A 19,319-nucleotide genomic window follows, 5' to 3' on the forward strand; every position below is an offset into this window, starting at 1 on the left:
TTTTCTTTCATTCGTTGGTTCGTTTGCTGACGGTTCGTTCCTGGCCTGCTAAACTGAGTACGGCCGAGCACCGGATAATGAGAACTTCTAGGTAGCTTGTAACGACGTCCTGCGCTGAGCTGAAACGTCTTTGGTGGAAGTGAAAGTCTGTTGGATGGAGCGTGACGTGGATGAGGGATGGATAGTGGAGAGATTTTTGGGAATTTCTCGTTTTTAAGTGGATACGTTTGGCGTTTCTTTTATTTATTGTTATTCGACTGACATTGTGTGTGAGAGAGAGAGAGAGAGAAAGAGAGAGAGAGAGAGAGAGAGAGAGAGAGAGAGAGAGAGAGAGAGAGAGAGAGAGAGAGAGAGGGAGAGTGTGTGTGTGTGTGTGTGTGAGAGAGAGAGAGAAAGAGAGAGAGAAAGAAATGGAGAGAAAGCGATACGGAGAGGAGGAGAGTGGTTTTTGTTGCGGATGTCCTCATTGCAATATTTTTTTTTAAATAGAAAGTCATAGACAATCAAAAAGGAGTCTAATACACAATGTTTATGGCATATTTTTCGATAAGGCTCATCATCTAATATGGCTGATAATACATTTTTGAGTTCGTTAGATTTAAAAGTTAAATTAACATTACATTCATTATAGGGTAATCTATTTTCTCAATTTAAGGTTACCATAGTGTTTTTTTTAGAAAACAGGCTTGTTTCTATAGTGGATATAGTCATATAATTAGTACGAACATTGTAGATATGTTCAGTATGTTTAATTCTATCATTTCATCAAGCAAAAGTACGAGATTTTGGTAATATTCATTGCTATTTATAATCAAAATTCAAATCCTGCAAAAAGGACTTCATAATCAGTTCTATTCTAATTAAATAAAGATTTTTTTAGGTTTCTTGGAGTTTCATCACTATAAGAACACCATACGATAACTATAGGAACCATACCAATGAAATGGATATGACACAGCAGTAAGAAACCATGGATTGATATTAATATTATTCCTCATTATGTCTTAAAGTTGACTTTATACACAAATACACAAATTGCTGGTTCATCGAAATGTGGCCAGCAGCACATACGACTTTGAACAGTAAATCATTCCTTTCATTCCTTTCCACTGATATTCTTTTGGCATTTATAGAACTCATATTGAACTTTTTGTCATTATTTACATGTAGCTTGAGATTATGGTTAATGGCCTCAAATGTGGCAATTTTGTCCATTTAATCATAGCTGGAGGTGGTGTAGCATCGATTGTTACCCTTGCAATTATGTTGCTTTTGAACATTTTGACATCTTTTTTTTCCTACTGAGTTTATGTCGAATGATTATGGGTTATTTTACTTTTTACTCGTTGTTTTATTGCTTATACTTCTTTTTCTTTATTGCTTTCTTCTGAATAACTCGATATTGTAGCACCAGGGTGTGAACTATAAAACGTGTTTATTATTCTTCTATATTTATCACCTCCTCACATTCAGTCTGATAATCGTCTTTCAAGGCCTTTTTAACAAAGAAGAGTACAAAATTTGAGTAAACTATTAATTTATACAATTTTCTGAAGTAGCTATGTAATTCTCTATTTAGAATTCAGTGTTATGGGAATTTTACCTCAGGTGCAAAAGAGATCTTCAGATAATACATATGCATGTTAGTGGAAATCATTCTATTATGTTGGGAATTTCTATCGCCTGGTGAACTTTCTAGAGTGTTCTCTGGTTTGCTTGTCGTTTATAGTTTTTGTTCTTTTTTTGCATTCCTGCAGTGCATATTTATATCCCACAGAGTCGAACCTGTGAACCGGTTAAGAGATAGGATATATTTTTGCCACATTTCCTTATACAGTGATTGGCTTCGGAAGAGCATCCTACGCATGGGTGTAGGATTATTCCAGAACTTGAAGAAGACTACCGAGTCATAGTTTACGTTACAAAAAGTTAGAAGATGAATTGGGGCGATCTCCAGAATTATGCATATTGTTTCGTTCACAATTTCTAGCGGGCCTCGGGGTTTTGGAACCGTTGTAAGGCCTCAACTCGGTAAAATCTCACACACTGAATTAACGGCACGGACGCTGCAAAACCAGTTTTGCGCTCGCTTCATTGTGCTGAGAACGTGTGGTTAAACGTCCTTTCTTTACGGAGCGTATTGTTAACCGCGCTATATTGGTTTAGCGGAGTTTAAATGAAAGGGAGAGCGTGCTGGCGCCCGCTTTTACGGTTCATGGACATTTCCCAGGAATTTCCAAACCAACTCCACACGAGGGCCAGGCCAGGATCGATTTGACCGATAACCTTTTCCGGGGATCACTCGTGATATATCGCGTGCTGATGCTGGCTGGCGTAACAGCGACTGCGATGATGTACTCTGATGTCTAATGATAGCTTAGTCAAGAGCACCCGCTGCAAACTATCTTTGAGCTCTCAAATTGTAGCCTTTCGATAGAGTTTTACTGCTTCGCGAAGTAACGATCGTATGGATGTTTTGGATAAGTGCGAATCGGGGGCTCCGTCGATTCGCACCCGGTCCGTTACGTAAGGGGTCTCCCTTCCCCGGCAATAGTGAGCGCATCGGCAATAGTAGCGCTTCTTCTCTTGATTAGGACGGGATTCTCGTGCCCGAAGTTAAGCTTTAGTTAGTCGACCGGTGCGACTAGTACAACACGTGTCCAACAGTTTGAGATGTGCTGCAGGACTGAAAGTAGCTTGTCCGATTTGTGAATGCTAATTTCGTGATCGTGAACGTGTACATACAAGTGGCCGCAGAATGGCATCTTCAAGCGAAGCAAATTTCATGTACGTGCGGTTAATGGTGGTCAGTGTTGTCATCGGTATGGCATGTGTACGAATCGCATTTGCTTGCAATTGTATATCGGAAAAGTTTTGCGCTGCACCACCGGATGTGGATCTTCGGCTGATAGATGACGACCAGTGCCCTACGGGGATGGTGTGCTGTGGTGAGCCGGCAAGTGACCTTGACGAAACGGTCTGCGATGGTGGACTCTGCGTTTCCGACCAGTCACAGTGCCCTGGTGAGGATTACGACGACGAAGATTACGGCGCCGGAGCAATCGACCTCCGAACGAACGATGTACGCTGCCCCGGAACTCAGTATTGCTGCCGAACGATGCGCGAGCAACTTCCCGCGTGTGATGGAACGTGCGTGCCGAGGTCACTCTGCACCATGTTCCAGCCCGGGTCGGCGGGGTGTGCGGGTGATAACGTTTGCTGCCGGATGGATCGGAACGCGTGGATTGACACGATCAACGATATAAATGCGATGGGTGAACCAGCTTTGCTGCCCGCTAACGATCGCGTGTCGGGGACATGCGCGTGGAGCAGATTGGGAACAGATACCACCACCGTCGTACCACCCTGGCTGGTGTCGATCTGGGCACGGGTTGACATCCTGCCCGGCTTGCAGGCGGATCAGTTCGTTTGTGGTGGGGTGCAGGTCGACTCGTCGCTAATAATGACAGCCGCGAGCTGCGTGAACGATCGACCGGCGGAGGACCTGTTCGCGAACGTTGGTGATTACGATATTTCGAGCCGAACTTTGCTGCGCGTCGAAAATGTGAGTTTTGGAAGGTGGCAAACGGTTGTTAGCGATAGTGGTATTCATTGGGCCGATCGAGAAGTAGTAGCACTGTTTGCTCTTTAAGATGGTATCGCATCTGCGTTGGTTTTTCGAGAGGTAAAATAACCTGCTTTTTAGTTTTGTGTGGCTCGTAGTGGATTATAAAATTAAGCTTTTTCAAGCTGTTCGGAGACTCGGACACTCGAACGCGGACTAGATGAAGCAGATGCAAAATTTTCAAAGACACAACAATAAGGAAAGATCTCATAAAAGTTCGAGTATCTTTTATTTTTAGATTCCACTCACTCATAGCGTGCAAGACTGCGGGGATGTCTTACGAATTAAACGACCGTGGGATGGAAATTCATTTTACTTTTACTTTTTTACAGCTTGTGAGGTAATGCTCACCAAGTAGGGAATGAAATGAGGTCGTTAAGAGAGGGTCAGCGGGCACACGTTGCACAGGATTTCGTACCAAATGTCCCTGGCCGATGACATTGTGTAATATAGTAAGCCCTCAAAATTAACGTAAATACTTGATAACATACTAAGCTTTATACTGTCTTGAGGCCATGTTAGACAATCAACATCAAAAATTTTACGATTAGATCACCATTTGAAGTTACTTTTGGTGGTGCATGACTCACACGAATCCATAAAATATCGCCAAAAGTATTCAACATCTAGTGATTGGACGTCTTGACTAAATGTGCCATTTCTACTTCATTCAAATCCTTTCTAACCTTTTGCTTTGATATACATGATCTTTTGCTCAGATCTACACCGTCAAGGAGAAGATCATTCACGAATATTACAACACCTCCGATCCGGTGCACAACGATGTCGCCTTGCTGCGTCTTATCGCCCCGGTTCGGAATGGAAAGTGTACTGCACCGCTTGCCGCACCGCCAGCGAATGGATGCAAAGCACAAAACCGCGATTGCTACACCATCGGCTGGAGCCGTACATTGCTTGCAGCAGGCTCCGGACGACCGAAACGCTACCCGGTACAGGTGACAACCTTCCAGGAGGATCTGTTCTGCTCTCCCGGCACGATCTGTATCGATCGCGACGAAGGACAGTGCAATGTTGAGGACGAATCTCTGCATGGATCGGTCGTTATTTGCGAGGAGGGCGAGCAGCAAGACGATTGGAAGGTAAGAGGGCTGCTAATACGCAACTGCACGGGCGTGGCCATTGAGAGTGTGGTGGCGTGGCTGGAGCATCAGCGTAATCCCGGGTTCGTGCAGAAACTGGGACCAGCGGATCCGTCCCGCCAGTATCTGCCCGTCCGGGCGTGATCTCCATGGATAACTCCATGGACCTTTGGAAAATGATGCAATGTACCAAAATAAATGAATGTTTTGTTTGTTCTCTTACATGCTGCAATTGATTGATTGGAAAGAACGTATTTGAGCTTATGTCATCATAGTGTTGATGTACGTAATGCCGTGATGCCCATACTCATGAGAGTATTTTTTTTATATATTCTATTACTCGAACTTATAATGATGTCGTAATGAGTTTAAATCAATTCTAGAACTGATTGCATGCAAGATCATTAGGAAAAATTCCGGGATTTTTCAAGAACCTACTCCTATCTTCTCTGTTCCTGGTCTTGTCATGACCCTTGACAGGGGCAGAACTGATGCTGATCTTTTCTTGATCCTAGTACAGATCCTCCAGAATTTGATCATTGGACCTTATTCGTTCTAGCTACTGGTACCGAATCTAATCCTATATCGATTTTAAAACTGCTAAAGAACCTGTATTGGTTATGGAAGTAGCACTGATTTTGCCCGGGTTTTGTAAATCCATCCCGGTCTTTCCAGTAATAGCAAATCTAAACCGGATTTGAATTTAATCCCGAATACATGCCAGTTCTTCAATAGCTCACGCACCCAGTATGAGCGCTGGAAGAGTAAAAGAACCCATGCCGATCTTAGACATATGCTTGGTCTTAGAACTAATACCAATGTATCTCCCAAAGCTGCAGTAGAGTCAAGATTTTAATCGGCATCTGCTCCATTCCTAAAACGATGATTGAACCATTCCCAGTCCTGTTCGAATGACCTATCATGAACCTATCTCGCTTCCAGTTCCACATTAAATTACAACATTAGTTAACAACGTGAACGGTGACGCTCGATATCTGTTGAGCAAATCTTTATTGATGGGGTTGGAAACATCAGAGTATCTGTTTATGAAGTGTACACATAGTCCCTTGCAAGAATGTTGTGTTCCAGCAGCTTTTCATCGATCCAGCCACGGAAGACTGACACACTGGCGTACACACCGGGGATACCGTCCGTGCCACAACCGATGCCCCACGCCACGATGCCTGCCTGATAGTAGTGAGTGGGCGATCCCGGAATTGGACACACCAGCGGAGAGCCTCCATCACCACGGCACGTGTCCTGTCCGGCCACGCCACCAGCGCACAGGAAGCTCTGATGCAGCGCAAACCGCCTGCCCAGCCGAGTAGTGCGCAGTGCCTCTTGACAGTTAGCGTGCGGTACGACCGGCAGCTCGATCTTCTTCAGTATCACCTGGTACTTGCCCGCCTTGCCGAACTGATCCTTACCCCAGCCGGAAGCGAAACAGTGCTGATAGTCGAACGTTGTTCCCCTCGGTGGAAGACAGATCGGCTGAATGTTCTCCGCCAGCAAGAACGGATCGGTGAGTATTACCAGCGCTACATCGTTCGCCAGCGAGCCCTTGTTGAACGCCTCGTGCGTGATGACCTGATAGACCTGACGATCCTGATGCTTGTACAGCTCGTTGCGCGTCTGCGTGTCCCATTCGCCGGCCCGAAGTATCAGCTTGTCCTTCTGTTTGTTGTACACGATGTGTGCCGCGGTAAGGACCACGTTCGGTGCGATCAGTGATCCGCCGCCCTGGTAAAGGTTGAAGCTGTCGCCGCTACCACCGATTGGATTATCCAGCAGCACCGCCACCATCCACGGGAACTCGCCGAACTCGGCCTCGCCGTTCGGATTGCTCGACAGACGGAAGCCGATCCCGTTCGAGTTGCGCACACCGCAGGTCGGTTTGCCTAGCTCGCGCTTGATGCCGTTTGGTTTGATAGCGCCGGGCGGGGGCTGGTCACGCACGGAACGCTGCTCGCAGCACTCTTCCAGATAGTGACATGGAGCTCCGGTTTCTTCACCAACGCGAACATCTATGATGCCCTCACCGTCCGTAATGATGCCGTTTTCTTTACAAAGGAAAAACGGCACGCACTCGCCGCTGCAGGGCTGTGGAAAGCAGCAAATGGTAGCACCGGTTACTACCTCGATGAACCATCGCCAATAGTACCTTCATACTTACTTGGCTTTGTGCCACTGGATCTATTTCTTTGAGCACATCATCTAACGTATAGTTCGCCCTGGTTAGGTGCACCAAACAACCAAGCACCAGCACCAAAACTGGAGCAGATACACCGGACCGCCAGAGCCCCATTTTATTGCTATTAATCTATTCAATGTTTCAACCGCAAACGCAACGGTCCACGAAAATCGTGTCGAAGAAATTAATCAACCGCTCTCGTCCCGATATCACCCGTTCGACGTTCCAGGGAAGACTGTGTGCAGTACCTTATTATGAGGTAGTGCGAGCTCTGTAGAGGTGTGTTTAGCTGTCTCGTTTTCCGCGCAGATGCTGCTCGCTACTCTTCGGTACAGGTTTTTTGCTTTTAGGATTCGTTAGCTGGCCGTATTAGTCGTTGCAAAATCTAACACATTTTTGAACTTCACGCAAAGTCGATCGTGCGTACTGTTCTGTCCACGGAAGACTTCTTTTAACTTTTATCAACATACCTGATAACGCGAGAACGCGTTATGGAAATGAGCTCATGTGGTTTTTCCCCAACAAATCCCCATTACAAGTTTTCGTTGATCGGTGGTCAAGGTTTATCGTTGATCCCCGTCGATGCGAGTTCGTTGTAGAAGAGAAGCGACAAGTTTTTGGCATTTGTTCGGTCGGTGCCACCCATTTGGATGAGCTATTCGTTTAGCTTTAGTAAATTAGCAACTGTATTCTATTGTAATTTACGTCTGAAGATTCCGTGTTTCGTCGTACCAATCATGAACTTCCTTTGTCTTTCAACGATTGAATTAGTGCCTTATAGTTGTCACGTTTATTTTGGAACCATTCCATGAGTTTTTTTTTTTTAAACCGGTTTCCCATACATAAAAGCGTAATTTTTAGTGGAAATCATCGAACATATCCCCGAAAAGAATATCAACTATAAATAATTAAACTATTGAATTCCGATCGTAACATAATTTTATTAACTTGGAGGAAGACACTATCTGTAGATAGCATTTTAATTTCATGTGATATGTAATGCACTTACTTAGCTTTTTCACTTTTAAGAGGATTCAGTTAACCACAGTTCTTTTAGTAAGTTATCAAGTTTATCGGTAGGAGGTTCGGGACTAATGTTCTCGCAACAAATATCCAGAATTTCCGGACAGTCGTAGTCATCATCTGCTGCGAAATCTACGGTGATGTCAACAGTGCTCTCATCGTCTGATTGTGGTACAGCATCGAGGCACCTGTAGTACGGCACACATTCACCGTGACATTTCTGGAAAGATGGTAAGAAAGCAGGGGCACGTTTTAGAATTAAATGAAATTTGCTAAATTTTCAGTGGTAATCATACCTTTCCTTGCACTTCCACAACCACTAGTAGCGCCAGCATTGTTATCAACGCTAGCGGTAGAATGTTTCGCCGGAGCATCTTCGCGTGTTTATTCACTGCTGCACACCAAACTTGTGAGTAAATCCTGTTTTTCCTATTTGAAATACACTTTTCACGAATTCCACGCGTCCGCGTGCGGATCAGTGGTGAGGCAGGATTGAGTATCGTGACTTTAGTCGCGAAGCTTTTATATCGCTAAAGATGCGAAAGAATGCATAATTAGCATTAATTAACTTTCTGCGTATCCGTATCCCTATCGATCGTGTTAGAGATATTTGCCGATGATCTAATTATATTGAGATGATCGGCCGAAAATCTGGAATTCTTCACATTTTATTTTTTGTTCTTGTTTCTCAATGGAATGGTATGGTCCATACAGATTCAGCGCAATTTAAGGAAACATTAGTGAAAATATATATATAAGTGAAATGCCGGGATCGTTGCTACTTTAGTTGCAATTCGCATCAACTATTCATACACTTCCTCGATAGGAAGTTCGGGACCAATTTTCACGCAACAAATATCCAGATATCCTGCACAGTGGTAGACCTCTGCATTGTCATCTACGGTGATTTCAGTGCTGCCCTCATCGCTCCGATCTGGTCTTGGTGCAGCATCATTGCACATGTAGTACGGCACACATTTAAAGGGACATTCCTGAAAAGATGTAAAAACCAAGTAAACCAAGCTTTGGAAATGCATGATTTTTGTAGAATTCCCAGCGTTATCATACCTTTGCATGTGACTGGACAACCACTACGGCTAGCAGTGTTACCATCACTAGCGCTAGAATGCTTCGCAGGAACATCTTCGCGTGTAATGCACTGTTACACACCAAAGTTATGTGCAAATGCTGTTTTTCTTATTAGAATTGCGCTTTTCACGGGCCACGCTTTACGTTAGACTCTGAATAGATTCCACGCCTACGATACGACTCAGTAGCGGGCCAGAATTGAGCATTGTTACTTCCGTCACGATGCTTTTATAGTGCTAAAGATGCCGATGAATGCATTATCCACTTTGACGGCTTTTTCGTAACTGGTTTCGCACGAGATGTCCATCGGAAACCGGTAACAAGCTTTTTGCGTATCAATATTCCCTTTGGTCGTGTTAGAGATATTTTCTGTGGCGAGGCATTCGTTTTCAGCTTGAGTCGCAACAACGATTTGCTTGGAAACGTAATGTGTGTTACGGTACATTAAATTGCAGCTTATAGTTGCAGGTTTATAAGATGGTTTTATTTTTTGTATATTTTTGTTTCGGGATTAGTTTCAGTTTTAGGTCCAGGATGGGTATGAGATGAGGATCCAGAAAAGGTATAGGTTCGAGATCAGTTACAGAACCGTTATGGATTCGGCATCAAATCCCAGAATAAGTTCAGGATTAGTGCTAGGGTCTGTCTTTGTTCAAGATCAGTTCTACAATCGGGATGGGTTCGGGGTCAGTTTCAGAACCAGTACTGCTTTTGTTCTTGATCTCGTTCGACGGGCAGACACACAATATTACAAATAAGACTTGAACAACAGCTACCAGAGTTTGAATTTTTCTGATCGTTATTTTTTTTTACCTTCTCACTTTTAGTTCTTGTTATTTTTATTATTATTATTATTATTATTATTATTATTATTATTATTATTATTATTATACTCTCCTTTGAATGGCAAAGATTAACATTTTTAAGCTATCGCTCGAGATGATTAACGCAGTTCTGTGCTAACCAGGCTATAATCTGTATTCTCCACATTTGTTCACTCATAAACATCGTTAAAAAGTGCTGCGTTTCTTATGGACGCGTGCAATAGTGCGTTAGATTTGAACTAAGCCAGCGCGATCGCCAAAACACGTGTTGTATGTAGGGCCCCGTGCAATAAGATAATTAATTGCGTACTCATCATGTTCCTGGCTTGCTGCTTGGCGCTACACCGAAAGAACATACAACAATACTGTTCGTTTCTAGAATAGTACGTCGTACTAACCACCGCTCAATCCACTCACGGTAGTGCGCCATATCGAGGTATATACCGGGAGTGCCATTATCATCACACCGGTTGGACCACGCGACTATGCCCGCCTGATAGTAGTGGTGTGGCGAGCCGGGAATGGGACACGCTAGCGGAAAGCCGGTCGAGTTACCGAGACACATATCCCGTCCGACAAAGCCACCAGCGCACAGGAACGGCTGTACAGGTCGCATCGGAGGCAACAGATGCTGACAGATATCGTGCGGCTTAACTGGTACCTGTACCCTTGTCAAATTCGCCTCATACCAGGGTACGCCGCGGGTTGGCACGCTGCCCCAACCGACCGTGAAACAATCGTACCGATCTAAGTGTGTTCCTTTCGGCGGGAAACAGATCGGTTGTACGTTGTCCGCCAGCTGGAACGGTTCGGAGAGGTAGACCAGGATAAGATCGTTTACCAATGGGCGGAACGTAATCCACGTACGTGTGATGAGCTGGGCCACCCTGCGGTCCTGATAGCTGTAGAGCGTACTCTGTGCAGCCCATTCGCCCGCGCGTACCACGAGTTGCTCCTGCTGCTTGTCATGCACGCAAAGGGCCACCGTGAGGACAAACTTCGGTGCGATCAAGGAACCACCACACTTGTAGAACAGTTTATTTTCCGGGAAGTCTCGCTCCTCCCGGTAAATGATCACCGCCCATGGGAACAAGTTTTTCCTGCTACGGAAGCCACAGGTTGATCGATTTGACACTTCACCAGTCACCGGCAAGGGTGGCTCGATCGTGCTCGTTGGAGGTCTGTTTGGATCGGGGCGTTTTTTACAGCACACAAGCCATGGATGTGGACATTCGGGCTCTTTGTGAGCAGGTGGGAAGATCTTGCCGGTACCGGCGGGGATGATCTCGTTGTCTTGGCATTGGTGATACATCACACAATAACCGGAACAGGCCTGAAAGGTAGCATATATAAATGTGGACTAGTGCGCGTTTAATGCATCTCACATCGACTCACTTTAGTGCGGTATGATTTGATAGGCTGTTGTCCTGGAATCTCTATATCATGATCAGCTATACATCCTGCGTATCTAATGAGATGTACTGAGGCAAGCGTTAGGATCTGCAATGCACCCACTTTACCGATTTGCCAGAACATTTTTCTGTTTGAACATGCACACACACACACACGCACGTACACTTGTTAGTTTCGTCGAATTCAACCAGTGTCCAGGAATGTAACAGAATATCGTCAAAACAGAGTGTCTATTGAAAGAGAACCGAAATAAACATTGTCCCGAAGACGATCTTCTCTCGGATCAGCTTTTATATCACTTTCCCTGAGTAGCAATAGGTCTGAGTAGGCAATTGCCTATAAGTTATGATCACTAAAGTGCAGGGATCAGCAACAGCCATTCCTAATATCAGCATAAAGACTTCTCTGGTAGTACTTTAAATCTTTAAAACTGATTACACAAAACGGTACGACAAGAGACGTGAGTTCCGTTTCGTACAGATTTTTTTGTTTGAAATTGTTCCGTCTGCATCATTATTGTAATTATTGGTTAGTTATTTCCCTTGATCGAGCTTCCTCGCTTAAATATGTGTCTCCTTCAATTGTCTCATTCATATTGTCTCGCAAGTTCAAATATCTTGTGTTTTTTACACATTTCTGATTATATTGTTATCAGAAATATGTGCCTGCCACTGCCTGCCACTCTCCAGCGGGCTTAATCTAATCAACATTTATTTCTGATGATAGAGCTGTGTATGCATTGTTGTGCTATAGCTTGAGATAAATTGGCAGACCGATTTTACAGGGGTTTTCAGGGGTGCTGATACCTTTGGCACACTTTCTTCGCTCTTTCGCAAGGGGAAGTAATACTTTTGGCGCGCTGGTGATAAAACCTTAGTGGATCTTGTGTGAAGAGGAGTGAATTCTATGGCACCCTTATTGATCAAGTACATTGGAAATTCCAATAGGACTTCGAATTATATCAGATAGAAGATGAATTATTGAAGCATTTGTAGTAGTAGTAGTAGTAGATGTTGTAGCAATGATGTCCTACATGCAATGACAATTTTGTATTTATCTAATCGAGAGATACTGCAAGTGTCTATTGTGTAAGTGCTATTTTGTCGTAGTGGCGCATATCTTCTGGGTAAATTTATTGCTCAATTATATATATATATATATATATATATATATATATATATATATATATATATATATATATATATATATATATATATATATATATATATATATATATATATATATATATATATATATATATATATATATATATATATATATATATTTTAAAGAAGTTAGAACAAAACTACATTTAGTGTGACGATGTTAACAGAATCACCGAATTTATTTCCCACGATAATCTATCAGTGCGCAACTTATATTTCTGATAGGTTTAAATCTACTATCGACCAAGGTTACTCTATGGTATAACCTTCAGAAATTCCAGAGGCTGCCAACCTCTGCCAACAATCAATCCAATATCCAACAGTCGCACTGCAAACGTCATCGAGTGCAAACGTCCTTCCAATTTCGTCCACAGTATTATCGTCGTGAATGATCTACACTGTTCTGTTTGATCACTTCCGACAGTCGCCACATAAACATAACAGTTTTCCAAGTATCTCCTGCTTCAGTGAATTGTTACACTTGTTATAGTTCAGTAAATTTTCGGGTGTCAACGCATCTCACAATGACCGATATTTGCGTAACTTGTTCGCGCCTTGTGACCCCAGATAACCCGACATACACGTGTGATGGTGTTTGTAAACGCCGGTTCCACACCTCCTGTATTAGTGTTACAAGTGCCGTGTACAAGGAACTCACTAAAACAGACACACAGTGCATGTGGTTTTGTTTGGATTGCCTAGAGTCGCGACGTACTGGTCGATCCTTGATGCTACAAGAGCTGGCATCCGCTCTTTCATCTCTCAAAGAGCAATTAATAGAGGAATTTGAGCGGCGCGTGGCTTCGGCTTTGGACGAAACAAAAAAAGCGTTAGCCACTGCACTTGTTGATATGGTTCCGCGAGCAATAGCCCAAACCCATACCACTCCACTTGCACCGACAACGTCACTGCGCAGACCATCACTCACCGCACACACAACACATCAACAAGACCTGTCCAACACATCGAAGCGTAGACTCATCGATCGTTCACCGCCTTCATCGGATGTGATCCCTGCACTTCTTTCGGGTACAGCAGCACCGCCAACATCGTCTCACCCTATTTTGACGGTACCCCCAGCACCACCAAGATTTTGGTTGTACCTTACTCGTATCGCTCCTTCGGTATCCGAATCCGAGGTAGAGACATTCGTTAAGGAACAACTAGGGACCGATGACGTCATCATCATCAAGCTGACACCGAAAGATCGTGATACTGGCACACTAACATTTATATCTTTCAAAGTTGGGATGTCGTCAGCATTAAGGGACAAAGCACTCTCTCCGTCCACTTGGCCATGCAATATAACCTACAGGGAATTTATTGATAACCGCAAACAACAAATAACAACATCGGTTTTACGCGTGAAACCTGTCACAACCACTACCAACAATCATACACTAATAGCATCACCGCTGGCCACTGCTCACACATCCAATTTATAACCCACACATACGATTCCTCGACATCAATAACTACAACAACTGAGAGAATTCCAACAGGATATGTCAATCGCAATAATCGCTCATCGAAAGGCAACACTCTCACGATCTACTATCAAAATGTGCGTGGCGTTCGTACGAAACTGGATGAGTTACTTCTCGTACTCAGCGATCACATCTATGACGTCATTGTTTTTACCGAAACGTGGCTAAACGAACAAATACCGTCTTCGCTCTTCTCGGGTAACAAATACAACATTTATCGCTGCGACCGCTCTCCTAATAACAGCGTACACGCTCGTGGTGGTGGTGTACTAATTGCGTGTGCAACGGATCTGATCACCGAATTGATTTCATCTCCAGCCAACATCGAGATGGTCTGGGTAAAGATAAGGATGCAGAGAGTATCTCTATTTATAGGCGGCATTTATATCCCGCCAGGTATGATTGCAAATAACTTATTGATAAATAGCCTTAGCGATAGTATTGATGCGGTTCAACAGCGCCTAAAAAGAAATGATTCAATGTTTTTGTTAGGTGATTTCAATATGCCTTCTGTTGTTTGGACGCCCATTGAAAATTATTATGTTTCAAGTAATGCACACTCATCAAGCAACGCTCAACATAATGTATTTTGCGACATAATAATAGAGTGTAGTCTCCGCCAAATCTCAGGAATCAAAAATAGTCTGGGCCGTCAATTAGATCTAATTTTTGTTAATGAGAGCGCAGTTGATATAAACTCTCAGGTGCTATCGGCTGTAGCACCTTTACTTAGAGCAGATGATTATCATCCAGCTTTAGAATTCTCTGTCTCTGAAAATATTCAAAAGGCTCCGCGCTCAGTATCGTCAAATACACGTAGATATAACTTTAAAAAAATGGATTACTCTAAACTATCAGCTTTGCTTTCTAATATTAACTGGTCGTTCTTAGATACAGATATTTCAATTAACGATGCGGTTACTACTTTTAATGCTAATATTGTCTCGGCTTTCCCCTCCTGCTGTCCCACCTATAAACCTAACAACTCCCCTCCCTGGTCTGACTCTACTCTCCGCTCCCTCAAAAGAGATCGCAATCGCACACTACGTAATTATCAAGACATGCGAGATCCTCATCATAAGCGCATATTCAAATACGCCTCTAATGCATATCGCATATATAACAGGGCCTGCTTTAGATCTTACGTCCACCGAGTGCAAGCACAATTTAAAACACACCCTAAAGCCTTTTGGGGATATGCTGATAAACGTCGTAAATCTAATGATATCCCTTCTCATCTAACTCTTGGCAATCTCTCTGCATCCGGTACTGACGGCTGCTGCAACCTTCTAGCTGAACATTTTTCAAGAGTGTATGCCGAATCAAGCAAAATCAAAGCATCAATCTCCAATAGCACTCATAACACACCCACCGATATAATCAACGACAGTAATCTAAACTTACACCTTAGCACAGTTTTACAAGCAATAAAAAATCTTAAACAGTCATATAATCCCGGTCCAGATGGCATTCCAGCAGCAGTATACAAGAAATGCAATAATGTACTTGGTTCTCTCCTATTAAAACTGTACCGTATATCCATTAACTCATGTTCATTTCCGGACACATGGAAATTAGCTCATATTACTCCTATCCCTAAGAAAGGTAATCGTGAAAATGCTACCAATTATCGTGGAATCAGCATCCTCTGTGCAAGCTCCAAAATATTTGAATCTATAGTTCACTCACATATCCTCTTTATTGCAAGAAACTGCATTATACCTCAGCAACACGGTTTCTTTCCTAAACGTTCTACCTTGACAAACCTTATTTCCTTGACTTCCGTTATCACTTCTAGTTTAGACAGCGGTTCTCAGGTTGATATCGTTTATACTGACTTTAAAGCAGCCTTTGACCGTATTCCTCACCCTATCCTTCTTGCGAAACTATCCAAAATGGGTTTCATTGACTCACACATTCGTTGGCTTGATTCGTTTCTCAGCAATCGCTCTTTTCGTGTTAAACTAAACTCCTGCTTTTCCAAATCCTTTTCATCCAAATCGGGAGTGCCTCAAGGTAGCGTGTTGAGTCCTTTATTGTTCGTTTTATTTATAAATGATGTTATCTCTGCCATTCCACACGATTGTTTTCTTTGTTATGCAGATGACTAAAAGATTTTTAAATCTATATCGTCTGTTGATGACTGCGCATCGCTCCAAAACACCCTCAACCGATTTGCATCATGGTGCTCATCGAACCAGCTAGTTCTATGCCCCGAAAAATGTCATGTCATGTCCTTCAGTCGTTCACGTTGTCCCGTTACGTTTGCTTATAACTTCGAGGGTATAGCAATAAATCGTGTACTCTCGATAAAAGATCTTGGTGTAACTTTCGATAGCAGGTTATCATTCCTCGATCACATTGATGTTACCGTTAAAAAGGCTCGTAAAACAATCGGTATGATAAAACGTTTTTCAATCCGCATAACCGACCCTCTGTGTTTAAAAGCGTTATATTGTTCGTTAGTAAGACCGATTTTGGAATACTGTGTTGTTGTTTGGTGCCCCAGCTCATTTACATCGATTGACCGCATAGAAAGAGTGCAGAGATCATTTACTCGGTATATGGTGAGCAAAATGCCCGGCTACACGTCAGACACCCTACCGGACTATGAGCAAAGATGCCATCTGTTGGGTCTGGACTCATTAGCAAAACGCCGTCACATTTCCCAAATAATGTTTGTTGCTTCGCTCATATCTAATGCTGTGGATTCACAAATCATTCTTTCATCCCTGCATTTCTATGTTCCAACTCGTTTCTTACGCCCTCGTGCTCCTTTATTTATTCCAAATCGACGCACTTCAGTTGGTTTAAATGATCCTTTATTACGTGCTGTGAGATTGTTTAATTCCTGCGCACACCTGTTTGACCATCACCTCTCCTTACCATCCTTCCGATCCATCCTCCGAGCAAATATTTAATAAGTTTAGTTAATAGGTTTGTTGTTAAGAATTAATTTCAGACAGCAGTTATGTAAATAAATAAATAAATATGGCACCCAAGACAACTTTTATTTGAGGGCCATATTGAGTGCTTGAGGAGTTCAAACCTCAAGCGTTTCATGAGACTAGGGGGGGGGGGGGGGGGGGGGGGGGGGGGGTTCTCCTATCTACGCGTACAGCATCGCTTTGGAAGATGTCGTTGAGGCACGAAATTAAGCAATCAGGGCACGTACGATCTTATACTATTCTCTCCAGTAACATTCAAATTCTTGTTTTCAGATAGTTTCTGGATTTTGAATAGCAACTGTACAACTTCCTCTCCGAAACTAGCGATCATTGGAAAACTTCTTGTGTGTTGTTTTGTTTATTGTTTTGTACATCCCTGCCCACTACCCACTCATGAACGGTTGGCTCGGTTTTAACGACTTGGTATTCACAATTTCGTAGATGTAGTCCCGTGCCGGGATTTTGCGCTGCACCAGCTGCTGGTTGATCCAGTCACGGTAGTGCGCCACCTGGACGAATATGCCCGGAGCGCCATTGTCATCACACCCGTTGGGCATCGCGACAATACCTGCCTGATAGTAGTGGTGTGGCGAGCCCGGAATGGGACACACTAGCGGAAAGCCGGTCGAGTTACGTGAGCACATGTCCTGCGTGATAACGCCACCCGCGCACAGAAACGGCTGTACAGGTCGCATCGGAGGCAGTACGTGCGGGCAAACGTCATGCGGCACAACGGCTTGCTCTCCCCATGTCCGCTTCCTTATCAGCGCGAATCCATTGCAGACGAGCATTCTGTCCCAGCCGACCGTGAAGCAATCGCTTCGATCGAAGGATGTTCCCTTCGGTGGGAGACAGATCGGTTGTATGGTTTCCGTCAGCTGGAACGGTTCGGAGAGAACGATCAGGGCGACATCGTTCGCCAGTGAGTGCACGTTCGACGCTTTGCGTGTGATGAGCTGGGCCACCCGGCGGTTCTGATGTTCCGTTTCTAAGCGCCATTCGCCGGCGCGTATCACGAGCCGCTCCTTCGGTTTGTCCAGCACGCAATGGGCCACCGTGAGGGCAACGTTCGGTGCGATCAACGAAGCGCCACACTGGTAGAACAGCTGGTTCTTAGGATCGTCCAGCTCCTCGCGGTAAACGATCACCATCCACGGGAATGTGCGTTTCCTGGTGCGGAATCCACACGTTGCTTCGCTCGTAGGCTTGCCAGTAGTGGTCCGTGGTCCCTCCAGCGCGGAGCGTTTCTCGCAGCAAACGTACTTACGGTACGGGCATTCGGGTTCGCTGTCGTCCGGGACGTACCGTTTACCCAACATGGGCGGTACGATCTTGTTCTCATGGCATTGGAAATATATCACACAAATACCGTTACATGTCTGGAAGGGAAGGAATGGTAAAGAGCGGTTCAGTTAACATTGACTAGCGTGTGTCTTAACGTTTGCTTACTCTATTTCGTGGTTGTTGCTCGGTTGTCTCTGTTTCTGGAACCACACGATCTGTTGGAACTTCAGTGCTGCTAGTGAAGTGTACTGCAGCAACCAGCAGGATTAGGAATGTACCTAATTGCTGGAGCATATTTTGTTTTCTGTCGTCACTTTAGTTCACTCCTGGTGCCTGAATTTTTACTAAAATACTACAAAAGTTGGAACACTTCCACCCCAATCACGCCGACAATATTTTCACTGCTTTCCCAAGCAGTTCTATAGCAAGCGAAATCCAGACTAGATCTTACAGCAGACAACTCGTTTCAGTTTGCTTTTATATTATTTTCTCTGATGATCCCGTGCGCAATACGCTTAACAGCAAGAAAACTTCCATCGTTGAGGGTTGGCGAGTAAGTAACTAATGGCCATGTAGGTAATGATCGTACAAGTGTCAGGGGAGAGCAAAAGAAAGTTGCTGTGATTTGTTTTGTTCACTTAAGTCAGACAATTAACTTTTAACGAGGGTGTTTAAATTGAATTATTATATATTTAAACTAGCTGGCCTGGAAAACTTAGTTATTCACAAAAAAACACCAAAAAAATCCATCATTGCTTTCCTTTTTGGAATAATTGTACCATGCGCGTATCCTAACAGTATTCAATCGTCGAGAGTAAACCGCCAGGTATCTTACACCAAGTGTCAAAGTACTGCATACAACAAAAACAATCCTGCTGTTTGAATGGAAGTTAGAAAATTGCAATTAAATTTAGTTTAGGGTAACATCTGAACATTCTGTAAGTCTTAAAACCTATTCTCATACCACAATATGGTGTGTGCAATGTTTCGTTGAAAATGATCCAGCCGTTTCGGATGTTGCTCGCAACAAACACCGTGACACGAGATTTTTATATATAGTATTGATTGATTGATTGATTGAAGTTAAGGAGTTATAGAATACATATGTAGAATACAATTGCGTTTATTTCATGACAATTTGATCAGTGATGTGACAGAGGAGAAACGAT

General features: G+C 43.6%; 4 protein-coding genes across 5 annotated transcripts; 1 reads left to right on the plus strand and 3 right to left on the minus strand.

Moving 5' to 3' along the window:
• Nucleotides 1-369: 369 nt before the first annotated feature.
• LOC121600320 (transmembrane protease serine 7-like) lies at nt 370-4,947 on the plus strand. The gene is made up of 2 exons (XM_041928802.1): nt 370-3,565; nt 4,345-4,947. Exons 1-2 carry the CDS (start codon nt 2,759-2,761, stop codon nt 4,867-4,869), a joined length of 1,332 nt encoding a protein of 443 aa, XP_041784736.1. The 5' UTR covers nt 370-2,758; the 3' UTR covers nt 4,870-4,947.
• A 772-nt stretch (nt 4,948-5,719) lies between these two features.
• Nucleotides 5,720-7,169, minus strand: LOC121600322 (phenoloxidase-activating factor 2-like). The gene is made up of 2 exons (XM_041928804.1): nt 6,899-7,169; nt 5,720-6,825 (listed from the first exon to the last, which is right to left on the minus strand). Exons 1-2 carry the CDS (start codon nt 7,028-7,030, stop codon nt 5,770-5,772), a joined length of 1,188 nt encoding a protein of 395 aa, XP_041784738.1. The 5' UTR covers nt 7,031-7,169; the 3' UTR covers nt 5,720-5,769.
• Nucleotides 7,170-7,694: 525 nt separating this feature from the next.
• On the minus strand, nt 7,695-11,748 carry LOC121600323 (phenoloxidase-activating factor 2-like). 2 transcript variants are annotated; one of them, XM_041928805.1, is made up of 4 exons: nt 11,248-11,746; nt 9,008-11,185; nt 8,236-8,931; nt 7,695-8,159 (listed from the first exon to the last, which is right to left on the minus strand). In XM_041928805.1, exons 1-2 carry the CDS (start codon nt 11,386-11,388, stop codon nt 10,166-10,168), a joined length of 1,161 nt encoding a protein of 386 aa, XP_041784739.1. In that variant the 5' UTR covers nt 11,389-11,746; the 3' UTR covers nt 7,695-8,159; nt 8,236-8,931; nt 9,008-10,165. The 2 variants fall into 2 exon arrangements, with proteins under 2 accessions (XP_041784739.1, XP_041784740.1); XM_041928806.1 differs by lacking the exons at nt 7,695-8,159; nt 8,236-8,931 and having other exon boundaries at nt 10,441-10,651; nt 10,720-11,185; nt 11,248-11,748.
• Nucleotides 11,749-17,010: 5,262 nt separating this feature from the next.
• On the minus strand, nt 17,011-18,788 carry LOC121599605 (phenoloxidase-activating factor 2-like). The gene is made up of 2 exons (XM_041927525.1): nt 18,316-18,788; nt 17,011-18,245 (listed from the first exon to the last, which is right to left on the minus strand). The coding sequence occupies exons 1-2, from the start codon at nt 18,442-18,444 to the stop codon at nt 17,250-17,252; spliced, it is 1,125 nt and encodes a 374-aa protein (XP_041783459.1). The 5' UTR covers nt 18,445-18,788; the 3' UTR covers nt 17,011-17,249.
• Nucleotides 18,789-19,319: the final 531 nt, after the last annotated feature.

The sequence above is a fragment of the Anopheles merus genome, chromosome 3L (assembly GCF_017562075.2).
Source record: "Anopheles merus strain MAF chromosome 3L, AmerM5.1, whole genome shotgun sequence".
Classification (NCBI taxonomy): Eukaryota; Metazoa; Arthropoda; class Insecta; order Diptera; family Culicidae; genus Anopheles; species Anopheles merus.

Bases quoted from the DNA above. Each gene is read 5' to 3' on its own strand.
- LOC121600322 (XM_041928804.1), bottom strand. From the start codon at position 7,030: ATGGGGCTCTGGCGGTCCGGTGTATCTGCTCCAGTTTTGGTGCTGGTG. The intron at 6,826-6,898 runs GTAAGTATGAAG...TGCTTTCCACAG, and splicing joins ATCCAGTGGCACAAAGCCAA to CCCTGCAGCGGCGAGTGCGT.
- LOC121599605 (XM_041927525.1), bottom strand. From the start codon at position 18,444: ATGCTCCAGCAATTAGGTACATTCCTAATCCTGCTGGTTGCTGCAGTA. The intron at 18,246-18,315 runs GTAAGCAAACGT...CTTCCCTTCCAG, and splicing joins AGCAACAACCACGAAATAGA to ACATGTAACGGTATTTGTGT.
- LOC121600320 (XM_041928802.1), top strand. From the start codon at position 2,759: ATGGCATCTTCAAGCGAAGCAAATTTCATGTACGTGCGGTTAATGGTG. The intron at 3,566-4,344 runs GTGAGTTTTGGA...TCTTTTGCTCAG, and splicing joins CTTTGCTGCGCGTCGAAAAT to ATCTACACCGTCAAGGAGAA.
- LOC121600323 (XM_041928805.1), bottom strand. From the start codon at position 11,388: ATGTTCTGGCAAATCGGTAAAGTGGGTGCATTGCAGATCCTAACGCTT. The intron at 11,186-11,247 runs GTGAGTCGATGT...GCTACCTTTCAG, and splicing joins TCAAATCATACCGCACTAAA to GCCTGTTCCGGTTATTGTGT.